This window comes from Panulirus ornatus, chromosome 2 (genome assembly GCF_036320965.1).
Source record: "Panulirus ornatus isolate Po-2019 chromosome 2, ASM3632096v1, whole genome shotgun sequence".
NCBI lineage: Eukaryota > Metazoa > Arthropoda > Malacostraca > Decapoda > Palinuridae > Panulirus > Panulirus ornatus.
The window spans coordinates 14,284,881-14,298,625 of NC_092225.1; the positions used below are offsets into that span (position 1 = coordinate 14,284,881).

At 38.9% G+C, this 13,745-nt stretch overlaps 1 protein-coding gene across 1 annotated transcript; it reads right to left on the reverse strand.

Moving 5' to 3' along the window:
• Positions 1-8,020: 8,020 nt before the first annotated feature.
• On the reverse strand, positions 8,021-13,593 carry LOC139752589 (glutamate receptor ionotropic, kainate 2-like). The gene is made up of 2 exons (XM_071668346.1): positions 13,173-13,593; positions 8,021-12,915 (listed from the first exon to the last, which is right to left on the reverse strand). The coding sequence occupies exons 1-2, from the start codon at positions 13,364-13,366 to the stop codon at positions 12,471-12,473; spliced, it is 639 nt and encodes a 212-aa protein (XP_071524447.1). The 5' UTR covers positions 13,367-13,593; the 3' UTR covers positions 8,021-12,470.
• Positions 13,594-13,745: the final 152 nt, after the last annotated feature.

Genomic DNA, 13,745 nt, shown 5'->3' on the forward strand with positions numbered 1-13,745 from the left:
CACAAATATCTATAAGAAGAATCACTCACCTTTACATATTTTTCAGCTATCTTTTTTCTTTTCCATCTTCCCTGGATTGGGGGATATGATTTCAGTGCATTATACATGATAACTACAGAGTGGATGTGAGGAAACAAGTTTGTTCATCATCTGTTCCTGGCGCTACCTCACTACACAAGAAATGCCGAACTAGGTATAAGGAAAAAATAGTTAGGTTGGATGGCAGACATCACCCTTCTACATTCTTTCTCTCTTTTCATACATATTCGCCATTTCCGGTGTTAGTGAGGTATTGTTAAAAACAAAGGACAGTGCCTAAGAAGGAAAATCCTCACTTGGCCCCCTTCTCTGTTCCTTTTGGGAAAGTAAAAATTGGAAGGGAGGATTGCCAGCCCACCCCTATCTCCCCTGTTAGTTGCCTTTTACAACACACAGGGAATATGTGGGAAGTATTCTTTCTCCCCTATCCCCTTCTACATACAGAATAGAAATTCTGCAGGTTTATACTTGCTGTTGCAGCCCTCTACCCAACCTTGGAAGATGGAAAATGTAGGTAATTATCTACTCTTTTTGTAACAGTTATATACTGTTACTTTTATTGGCAGGCATCTTTGTTTAATTTTCACCTTCACATACATTAACTTTATGAAGCTGCTATATTGTCACGGAAAATGTCAGCCCTGGTGGTTAATTCATATCATGGAAATATTCTCTTTCCTGCATCATTTCATAACCAGATTTATTGGCTGTTCTTCGCATAGACTCAAGAGATTTTGATAATATTCATTGAGGTATGCTTGGGTTAGGAGGCTGGAGGGCAAAGTCTCCTGATGGAGGGGAAAAGTACAGTAGTTTATTGATATGATTGCTTTAATCCAACACTTCCCCTGTAATTCACGGTATGAACTCTGACAACTCTCAATAAATTTGTAAGACTAAAATAAATGTTTTCATTTAGCACAATGAAAGTCTTATAAATTTCAATATTTGCAAAAACTTTTACTCTGTATGAAAATTCAATAAATCCAATAATAAAATGGTGTAGGAGAAAATAAATAATATCACCATTATATTTGAACTGTATACTGCCAATGTATCAGAGCAAAATAATCACTGCATTAAACTTATCCTAAGCTATAATACACTGTTTTTTATACTTATACAAAATTCTTTACATTTCACCACACTTTTCCTTAAATTTCAAAACCCTCCCTACTTTATGGTGTTAATCTAAGACTGCAGGATGAGCAGAAAATTACTACAATCATCAGAGCACATTCAAATATCTAATCTCTAGAATAAAACTACATGTTTGATAATCTTTTCTTTTTGAAAATACTGATCACATGGTCTGAGGGGTAAAATCTTATTCTGGGGCAGTACAGAAGCAACTTATGAATCTGGAAGAAAAAAACATACATTACTGGACTTCTTACGCTTAAAAGAAGTGATTATGATCAGGATTGCAAATTATTTGAGCATCTTTTTCTCATCCTACAACAACACGCATGTACCAGTATGGAGGACTACGAATATCAGAAAATATATGGAGTTTAATTCTACGAAAGAGGGTGAAACACTTGTGGTCAACATAAACTACAAAAGCCAAGATCTATAGCAAAAATGAAACAACATTAATGTAGCATTCTGATGGGGACTACATGGAATGGGTGCTCATGAGTATTCTCTTGCTGTTTATATTTTCTGGCTGTTGGTGCAATTCTGAAATCAACTGCGAGCTTAGGATGTTCCAACCATAATAATGAAAGTTAAGATTAGCTGCTACTGGAAATCAATGAAGATTTTTGTAATGTCAGTTGATCTCTATGCATTTCACTTTCATATTAACCCCATTTCCCAACTACTATTTATATAACTGCAGAATATATATAAGGCTCCAAATGAGTATGTTATGAATGTTTAAACCATCAAAAAAAGTTAAAATCAGCTACTACAGGAAATTAGGAAATTAAGAAGGGTCTTCATAAAGTCTGTTGATTTCTATATATTTCACTTACTTTCACATTGATCCCATAATCCCTACTATCACAAACATAATCAAAGGATAAAGAATGCTCCAAATAAAAAAAAAAGTTCAAATCACTTCTATCTCTAATATGCATTTCTTCCAAATCCATTTTTCTACTATGCTTTTCCTAGATTAAAATTTTGATAAATTACCATTTCGGACATCCACCCGTTTGAAAGTCAAAATTATGTTTTTTCGTTTTTTTTATATATACATTTCGCACAACACTGGCCTTCATATCTACTGCAAATCACTACCTTTTGACATATTCCCCCTTTCTCCAGTGATTATGGGCATCACAGTGAGAGCCACGGTTTAGGGTGGGGAAATCACAAAAATCAGCGATTTGCAATTATAAATGAGGGTCAGAATCTTTCAAAAGACATCAAAAAACCATCGGAAAAAATGTCAACCAGCCCAAAACAACACAAAACCTAATCTAACCTAACAAAATTTTTGGAATGTCCGAAACGGTAATAATCCAAAATTATTGTTCCTGGGGAAGTATAATAACCAAAATTTTACGAAAATGAAGTGAAACATCTCAAATTTATTTCTTACACTTGTCAAATAAGCCAAAACAGAAATTTATTATACATACATGAAATGAAGTTGAATGCATAGTTCAAATACCTTTTTTAATACATCCAAACTCTAAAGTCTTATACTTCTCCATATCTTTCACTTCCTTAATTCATACAGGTAACAACAGATTCCAAATATGGGTTCATGTTTATGTTTTGAATGACTAATCTGTCAGTTGACAGAATCTATTTTGTTTACTGATTTTATAACACACTCATTCCTCATCATTCGAAGTCCGTGTTGACAGAATATACCAATTACACTTTTAGAAATTAAAAGTACACACCTAATTGTGAGAAATAGTGGTACAACAGGAGAAGGTCTTCCCCGACTCCTCTCACTTCCAGCTGTTTTCTACTGTGTTCCGTTCCACATTCCTCGTCCATAATAGTGACTGATGTATATACATTTAAGGTCAAATTACAAAAATATTGAATTATACTATATTACACACATTTGAATTATCAAGTCAAATAGATACACAAAACTACACTACACCATATGTAAGGTATGCGGAAGGAAATATATTTAAGTATTGTCGTAGGAACGCAATAATATGAAAGGCTTAGTCGTACAAGACCACCAAATACTTTATAGACGGTATTTTTTCTGAATGATAATAAGATGAATCTTTGAAAAGATAATTGTGCATCTTACTAATGAATTTATACCATATGATGTTTTCATTAATCTTTCATCGTTCCTTGTCATAAATTTTGAATTCAAAGCGGGAATCACGAATCATGAAGTTAAACCATAAAATACAAAAACATTTTAGTTTTCTTCCGTAGAATAGAGCAATATGGCTCTTTCATCGATAGTTTATATCTACGAGTCTGTGGATACAGTGTTATTCTAAATACGGGGTAAAAAGTCCTCATAAAATGCATTAAATCAAAATGGAACAGGACGTGTCCGAAGACCATATTCCAATACCAAAGTAATAGTTGTATTAATGCAAGGCATCAATAATTCATTCAGTATAAGCACAGAAAAGAACACAGGTGAGAAATCTTATATAAATAAAAGTATGGTGGACTTAGCTCAACCGCTTATCTTGAGAACAACTTCAAAAATGTTTTCGACGATTAAGAAACGAAAATTGGTGAGATATTTTCTTCCTTTTATAGATAATAGTTTAATAGTGCGTCACTAACCTCAGGAGGCAGCTTATCTGTAGTGAATATTGGTGATATATGACTTTCTTTTGTTTTCACATTCCACATAACAACTTTGCAAGAAAAGTCTCTCTCTAGCCATCTCTTGTTCTGCTGTGTAGAATTAGATCTCTCGGGATATATATATATATATATATATATATATATATATATATATATATATATATATATATATATATATATAAGTTTGTTGAGTATTCCTGGTAAATTATATGGGAGGGTATTGATTGAGAGGGTGAAGGCATGTACAGAGCATCAGATTGGGGAAGAGCAGTGTGGTTTCAGAAGTGGTAGAGGATGTGTGGATCAGGTGTTTGCTTTGAAGAATGTATGTGAGAAATACTTAGAAAAGCAAATGGATTTGTATGTAGCATTTATGGATCTGGAGAAGGCATATGATAGAGTTGATAGAGATGCTCTGTGGAAGGTATTAAGAATATATGGTGTGGGAGGAAAGTTGTTAGAAGCAGTGAAAAGTTTTTATCGAGGATGTAAGGCATGTGTACGTGTAGGAAGAGAGGAAAGTGATTGGTTCTCAGTGAATGTAGGTTTGCGGCAGGGGTGTGTGATGTCTCCATGGTTGTTTAATTTGTTTATGGATGGGGTTGTTAGGGAGGTAAATGCAAGAGTTTTGGAAAGAGGGGCAAGTATGAAGTCTGTTGGGGATGAGAGAGCTTGGGAAGTGAGTCAGTTGTTGTTCGCTGATGATACAGCGCTGGTGGCTGATTCATGTGAGAAACTGCAGAAGCTGGTGACTGAGTTTGGTAAAGTGTGTGGAAGAAGAAAGTTAAGAGTAAATGTGAATAAGAGCAAGGTTATTAGGTACAGTAGGGTTGAGGGTCAAGTCAATTGGGAGGTGAGTTTGAATGGAGAAAAACTGGAGGAAGTGAAGTGTTTTAGATATCTGGGAGTGGATCTGGCAGCGGATGGAACCATGGAAGCGGAAGTGGATCATAGGGTGGGGGAGGGGGCGAAAATTCTAGGGGCCTTGAAGAATGTGTGGAAGTCGAGAACATTATCTCGGAAAGCAAAAATGGGTATGTTTGAAGGAATAGTGGTTCCAACAATGTTGTATGGTTGCGAGGCGTGGGCTATGGATAGAGTTGTGCGCAGGAGGATGGATGTGCTGGAAATGAGATGTTTGAGGACAATGTGTGGTGTGAGGTGGTTTGATCGAGTGAGTAACGTAAGGGTAAGAGAGATGTGTGGAAATAAAAAGAGCGTGGTTGAGAGAGCAGAAGAGGGTGTTTTGAAGTGGTTTGGGCACATGGAGAGGATGAGTGAGGAAAGATTGACCAAGAGGATATATGTGTCGGAGGTGGAGGGAGCAAGAAGAAGAGGGAGACCAAATTGGAGGTGGAAAGATGGAGTGAAAAAGATTTTGTGTGATCGGGGCCTGAACATGCAGGAGGGTGAAAGGAGGGCAAGGAATAGAGTGAATTGGAGCGATGTGGTATACCGGGGTTGACGTGCTGTCAGTGGATTGAATCAAGGCATGTGAAGCGTCTGGGGTAAACCATGGAAAGCTGTGTAGGTATGTATATTTGCGTGTGTGGACGTGTGTATATACATGTGTATGGGGGGGGGCATTTCTTTCGTCTGTTTCCTTGCGCTACCTCGCAAACGCGGGCGACAGCGACAAAGTATAAAAAAAAAAAAAAAAAAATATATATATATATATATATATATATATATATATATATATATATATATATATATATATATATATATATATATGTCGGCTTAAGTCTATTCAAGGGTAATCCAGGGTTAGTGATGGAAAATGACCAAAGGAGACGGTCCAAGAAGTCATCTTTTAACATACTAAGTGGTGGAATAGTTGCCCAAGCAGTCTCTGTTGCCTGCTTCAGCATCGAAAGGAAAATCTACACATTTTCTCCAGTGCGTGATACTAAATAGGTCCCTGTCTGGAAAATGTTTCAAGACTCTTTTACCTTTTTTCCCCACTTCAGGTTTCATGACGCCCTAGGTTCTTAAAATGAGGAATGAGTTGTGGGACTGTAAAAGTGCAAAGGGTCTTCAAGGATGATGTGGGTTAGAATGAGAGTAGACTATGAGAGGTGAGTGAATGTTGGGGCTTTTGAACCAGGGAGCGAGACGAGTGAAGAATTGAGGACTGCAGTACGGGAGAAAATAGATATTTTTGGCAGTTTTAAGGCAAGGGAATGAATCTTCTAAGCTCTAGAGGATCTGAATATAAGGGAGGGTGGTATGCCAAATCAGGATATAACGGTGGGAACGTGGTCTCTAAGTGAATGAAATAGGAAAAGCTTATCGAGTTGTGTGCTTATAGGGTACTGGTGACTGGGAATAAAAAAAAAATTAAGGAAAGATGTATGAATATGTATACAAGAGTAAATGGGATATTATGTGTTGATGGATATGTTAAATGACGCGAGCAAAGGAGAGTTTATTAAATGTGAACGTGCTGAGAAGTGCATCAGGAGGAGTTTCCAATCTTGATGGATGCTAGAATGAAACTTGGTCTCGAATTTAGGAAACGAGAAAACGACGTATATTCCAAAGAAGCAGTAAAAGTGAGCAAGTCTGGATAAGTGGCCTGAATGCAAAGATACCTGGATGAACTAAGTGAAGCATAACAAGGGGTGAGTAAATGAATCCACGGTAGTGGAAGATTAAGAGTTTAGGAAGCAGTGCTGATAAAGTATGACTTGCGGAAAGTAGTGAGTGGCGAATGAGGAAACTAAACTTCCAACCAAACACAAAAGGGAGAGACAGCATATGAACTATATCATCTGGACAGGAGTGCGAGGTATTGGAAAAAGTTTGAGACAATAGCAGGGAGTAAGGAAAAAAAATAAAAAAAAAAGCTGAAAAGGCATATAAGAAGTGGAGAAAGCATCAATAAAGTTTAAAAAGAAAATTTCATGGATGGTAGACAGGCAGAGAACAAGAGAACAAATGGGGGCGTCAATGAGATGAGCGAATAAGAAAGAGGTGACAGAAGTTGTTAGAAATACCTTTGGCATAATATCAGAAAGAACCTGTCAGCGGAAGAAAGTGAGGTTGTCGTTTCCTTTGGATAGAGGAAGTCTTTACCTCGCGTATGGTATATTTGCTACGGGCCACCACCTGTGTAACATCATTTCAACCATATTGTGTTCGTCGAAGTGTCATAAGTATAGGACCTAATCTTGAGGGTATGAAAATGTCATCGCTTCATGGTAGGATTTTATATACTCAAAGAATCTACAAAGTTTGTAGTCAGAAGCGGGCGAAACAGAAATCCTCGTTCTATTGGCAATTCATAAACAAATTTTAAGCCAGATGACGTCCAAATTTGGAGATTTCAAGGCCCATGACGCGTGCAACGAATGTGCTGTTATTAGAATAAGCACAAGTTATGAATGATGTGAAAGGAACTGTAGGGAACATCATTAGACAACCGAGTCTAAAAAACGAAAGTGAGTTACCAGATGTACGGGTACGAGCCAAATTGTATTCAGCAGAAGACAGGATCATCAGAAAGACCGCAAATGGTGAAAAATAGAAAACAGAGTCAGGCATATTCTTTAAGGGGTCAAGAGGCTTATGAAAGGGATAGTCCTGCTCCTACCTGAGCCTGCGCTCTCACGAGTCAAAAAATTTCTTGACTGAATTAAAAGTAAACATGCACACAGCTCTTGCGTGAGGAAACTGGGAATATCTACTTTTTACATCGCTAACGTCTTATTGAAATGGAGGGATAATGGCGAATAAGAGAAAGAACAGACAGAAAGAACTGTTAGACCTTTTCTACTGGTGTATTTTCATGATCGTTGTCAACTCACGTCTAGCTCTGGTAACCGAGCCAGCAAGTCAAGTTCCTGTTCACTGAAATCTGTGTTCAACAGTGTTTCTAACCAATATTATCTCTATTTCTTCGCCCGCTGAAAGTCTGCGTCTGTGTCCAGTTAGCTCAACTTTGCAGCCGACCAGTTCACTGGGTGTCCCAGTTCTGTGCCCGGTTGCCTGTCTGTCAGACTCCATGTGAAGTTAATTGTGTCTTGAGGTGGATGAATGAGCAGTTGTTGGAATGTTTAAGATGTCAGCATAACACCTTTCGAGAATGAGACAAAGCAGACAGCGAATTTTTATTACATAATCATAAATTCAATATATATATATATATATATATATATATATATATATATATATATATATATATATATATGGTCTATAATACCATATTCGTCCCTCTTGTCAAGTTCATTAAATCTATACACAGACTATACTAAGATTTTAACATCCACCATTAGAAATACAGCTTACATGTCGTCAGTGTCTTTTGATATATATATATATATATATATATATATATATATATATATATATATATATATTATCCCTGGGGATAGGGGAGAAAGAATACTTCCCACGTATTCCCTGCGTGTCGTAGAAGGCGACTAAAAGGGGAGGGAGCGGGGGGCTGGAAATCCTCCCCCTCTCGTTTTTTTTTTTAGTTTTCCAAAAGAAGGAACAGAGAATTGGGCCAGGTGAGGGTATTCCCTCAAGGCCCAGTCCTCTGTTCTTAACGCTACCTCGCTAATGCGGGAAATGGCGAATAGTTTGAAAGAAAGAAAAGAAAATATATATATATATATATATATATATATATATATATATATATATATATATATATATATATATATATATATATATATGTGTGTGTGTGTGTGTGTGTGTGTGTATATATATACATATATAAACAATGGATCTGCGGCTTTGAAAACGCGACCGTAATAAGGCAAACAATCACCTGGGCTTGGACGAACATCTGTTTAATTGGTTTACGTTTCGGTTTTACTTATACCATCAACAGAGCTTAGGAAGGAAGGATATTATGCATGTAATCTCCACATCATGAGTTTCTGTACAAAACATGAAGTCTCATGAAGTCTAAATACAAACGTTAACTGAATAGAATATATAGCAGAAGCTTAACATGAAATGAATCATAAAGAAAAATTAAAATCAAACACAATACATAATAATTTACAGTCTTACTTTGCCTAAAACACATCAAAAAAGTGACTTGAAGGAATAATCAGGGGCAACATTTCCTAGTCAAGATTAAAATCCCATAATTCACCTTTAAATATTGTTTGAATATACATTTAAAACAACTGAACTATACCACACTAAATGTTACAGAACTTGTCTAAAAACACAGTAACTTTGCCTATACCTCGATGCTTCTTATAGTGGGTTTGTTCCTGCTGGACAGTAGGAGCTCAAGTATTAACATATCACCGATGGATCACCTACTGTCCAGCACAGAGTGGTGTTAAGTGTCGTGAGTTAGATTCTATACTGCTGAGAAGGGCGGTTTGACAATAGGTAGTTCGTTCCTACCAGTCGCTCAAGGTGTTCATGGATACACGTCCTAAGGTTTCGTCTCGCCTGGTCAATAAACAGAGTATTAAAGCTGTTGCAATTATATTGGCCGACAGGTGAAGACTGCAAATGGCAGGAATAAATCCTAAGATATTCATCCAAGGCCTGGTGATTCTTCTCTCTCTCTCACACACAAACACACACACACACACACACACACATATATATATATATATATATATATATATATATATATATATATATATATATATATATATATATATATATATATATACATATTTATTTATTTATTTATTTATCTATCTGTTTATTTTGCTTTGTCGCTGTCTCCCGCGTTAGCGAGGTAGCGCAAGGAAACAGAACTATACCAGAACTATGGCCCAACCTACCCACATACACACGTATATACATATACGTCAACACACGCAAATATACATACCTATACATCTCAACATATACATATATATACACACAGACATATACATATATACACATGTACATAGTTCATACTGTCTGCCTTTATTCATTTCCATCGCCATCCCGCCACACATGAAATAACAACCCCCTCCCCCTCATGTGTGCGAGGTAGCGCTAGGAAAAGACAACAAAGGCCACATTCGTTCACACTCAGTCTCCAGCTGTCATATTTAATGCACTGAAACCACAGCTCCCTTTCCACATCCAGGCCCCACAGAACTTGCCATGGTTTACCCCAGACGCTTCACATGCCCTGGTTCAATCCATTGACAGCACGTCGACCCCGATATACCACATCGTTCCAATTCACTCTATTCCTTGCACACCTTTCACCCTCCTGCATGTTCAGGCCCCGATCACTCAAAATCTTTTTCACTCCATCTTTCCACCTCCAATTTGGTCTCCCACTTCTCCTCGTTCCCTCCACCTCTGACAGATATATCCTCTTGGTCAATCTTTCCTCACTCATTCTCTTCATGTGACCAAACCATTTCAAAACACCCTCTTCTGCTCTTTCAACCACACTCTTTTTATTACCACAAATTTCTCTTACCTTATTATTACTTACTCGATCAAACCACCTCACACCACATAATGTCCTCAAAACATATCATTTCCAGCACATCCACCCTCCTCCGCACAACTCTATCTACAGCCCACGCCTCGCAAGCATATAACATTGTTGGAACCACTATTCCTTCAAACATACCCATTTTTGCTTTCCGAGATAATGTTCTCGACTTCCACACATTCTTCAACGCTCCCAGAACTTTCGCCCCCTCCCCCACCCTATGATTCACTTCCGCTTCCATGGTTCCATCCGCTGCCAAATTCACTCCCAGATATCTAAAACACTTAACTTCCTCCGGTTTTTCTCCATTCAAACTTACCTCCCAAGTGACTTGTCCCTCAACCATTCCCTGCGTTTGCGAGGTATCGCCAGAAACAGACGAAGAAATGACCTCATTCGCACACATCCATTCTATTACTGTCACGGACAATGCACCGAAGCCAGAGCATCCTATCCACAACCAGTCCCTACAGACCTTTCCCACTCTCATCCACACAGCACGACTTTACACTCTGTAATAAACCTCACACAATACATACAGGATAGCTTAGCTAGATACACAATACCAATAGTAATTGACATCAATAAGGCATTTGACAGCAGTCCTCCATGACATCTTCGCACAAAAGATGTTTGACACAACCCTCCACAACAAAGGAAAAGTAAAAGGTGGTTGTCCAACTTCATAGCTATCCGCCAAGCCAGAGTCATTGATAAAGGCTTCACCTCGAAAAGCCTCAGGTTCTACAGTAGAGTCCCCAAGAAAAAGGTTCTTTCTCCAGCACTCTTGAATCACCCAGTACATGACTTTCCGCCACCTCTTGCAAACCACATTGTGAAAAATCGTCCATGTAGACCTCACACTGAGACCACAGCACCCTGACAAAACATGCAACAATACATCACAAAATTAGAATACTGATTTACTCGTAACTGAATGGCTGCATTACCTCAGAAATCCACCGTCACCTTCCTAACCTCTGACAGACATTAATCTAACTTGCACCCTCCCATAATCCTGAATGGTTAACCATTCTCTAACAAAGCTCTAACCATATTGCGTGTTAGACTCACACGCATGATCTTTCCCAAAAATACAAACACCCATAAAAAGGCTATAAACAATCTATATTCCCTCTAAACAATGACAGGCACCAGTTTTGGAAAAATGAATCTCTTAGTATTCTATACAAACAATTCATCTGCTCCACCCTAAACTACGCCTCACATAACTTATCTATCCTATCGAAAACATAAGTACAAAGTTGGAAACAACACAAAACTGAGCATTAAGAACAATTACCGGCTACCTAGCAACCAAAAATATTCAGCACCTGCACCACGAAACAAATACTCCTGACACCTTACCTCGATATGCTCAGGACTCACTTCTTGGCAACAGCACTAGACCCCACCCAGCCAAATCGCTTCATAAGAAATCACCATTTTCCAAGTAAAATTGAAAAGCTTACCCCTGCTTCATACTTCAGCATCCAGGAACACATACAGGTTCCCCCTCCCCCACAACAAACATGACTGACAAAATGTAAACACACCATAATGATTCGCTAAGCCATAGAAAACCGCTCTCCTAACGCAGTCCTAAACTCCACTTCACGAGTAGGCAATCTCATTTGTGTTTTGGATGTCTTCCCAACTTGCATGACCCCTCTTGCTCAAGGTGCAACTTCCATATTATTTATCATTATTCACTAAGTACATTGGCAAGTTTGGAACACCTGGAGTTCAATCTGCATTATATACAATTCTAATATGAATTTTCTATATAAAGGTGTCGTGGAACGATATACCAGTGACGCTATTACTCATACACGTAACAAATAGAGCAGCTAACAGCAAAAAGTAGACAGACACATAGAAAGAGGATCGCTGTAAGTGGTGTTCTTTGGTCTGTACCTGTGTTAAGGATGTGTTCTTGTCTAACCCTCCAGTCTGGCAATCTTGTAGTTCATCTGAAGACACCATAGAATCAATACCTTCCAGGAATATCATGTTACAGAGAGAGAGAGAGAGAGAGAGAGAGAGAGAGAGAGAGAGAGAGAGAGAGAGAGAGAGAGAGAGAGAGAGAGAGAGAGAGAGAGAGAGAGAAACTCGTCTATAGATTCCCGGATGGTGAAGAAGGATGACGGCTCAGCTAAGTCGATTCTAACAATGGTCAGGTCTTCAGCTGGTGTGAAGAACATACTGTACATAACTCTTCGAAATGACATCAGAGAGCACTGCCAGACATTCACCTGTCAGGAACTGCTGCTTTTCGGTTATTAACACTAGAGTTTGGTTTGTGAACTACGTTCGCTTGTGCCCGAGTCTCATACCCCAGGTAGCGTCCAGTCGGATCCACAGCGATAGAACGACCATCGTGGGTTGAGGAAGAAACAGCATTGGTAGATGTGTTCGCGTTGCACCTCTGCGTCATCAAGGCCTGACGGAACCGGACCTTCACTTGTGAGATGCAGAAAGACTTGTGTTTTTTTAACAAAATCTTCTTGCAGATCTTCTCCATCATGAAAAAGACAATTGCGAGGATTATCCCAGTCAGGAGCACCAGGAAGGCAGTGACGGTGTGGGTGAAGTCGAGCTCCGTGAAGGGCATCCGTTCCTCGCAGGGGATCGCGACGCCCCACCACCGACGTCGCAATCGGTCTATCACCCCACCAGACACGAGGCGGAATAGTCTGTGGCGAGACACAGAAAAGAGCTTTTACAATAGGAGACATGTGTAAATCGATTAGGTTACGCGAGAGAGTTAGATTAAGCTAGGCTAGGGTGATTGGTGTAAATCACAGTAAATGGAGAACGATGATAAAGATAAAAAAAGAAATAAAAAAGGCCAAGACATATATTAGTACAGCTCGACAAAGGGGCACATGTCAGTCACGTTCAAGAGTGAGAAAACAAGGGACTAAAGAGAGAGCCCAGCAAGCGTACGCACTCTCTGTCGAGCATTCCAGCGAAGGGTAAGTTTTTGGCATAACCAAGGTGACCATAAGAAGGGAAGAGCTTCACGTTGATCTCCTTGATGCTACAGTTTTCCTTGAACATGTAAGACATTAGCTGGGTCTCGCTGAGGAAGGCATAGTTCGCGGTGAGGAGCCTGGCGACGCCCTCCTCCTCCGAGGCCACCATCAGGTCAGGGTTATCGTCCAAACGCGAAGACAAGAGATCGTAGCTCCTTCCCTTGGCCTCCTGAAAAAGACCGATTGATACGGTTGCACTTGTCAATTTACCAAGGAATATATAGCTTTTTCTTTTCTTTCATACTATTCGCCATTTCCCGGATTAGCGAGGAAGCGTTAAGAAGAGAAGACTGGGCCTTTGAGGGAATATCCTCACCTAGCCCCCTTCTCTGTTCCTTCTTTTGGAAAAAAAAAAAAAAAAAAACGAGAGGGGAGGATTTCCAGCCCCCCGCTCCCTTCCCTACTAGTCGCCTTCTACGACACGCAGGGAGTAGGTGGGAAGTATTCTTTCTCCCCTATCTCCAGGGATATATATATATATATATATA

Excerpts from the sequence above, each read along its gene's own strand:
- LOC139752589 (XM_071668346.1), bottom strand. The coding sequence starts at position 13,366 with ATGGTGGCCTCGGAGGAGGAGGGCGTCGCCAGGCTCCTCACCGCGAAC. Across the intron at positions 12,916-13,172 it reads GCTGGAATGCTCGACAGAGA|ACTATTCCGCCTCGTGTCTG; the intron begins GTGCGTACGCTT and ends GTCTCGCCACAG.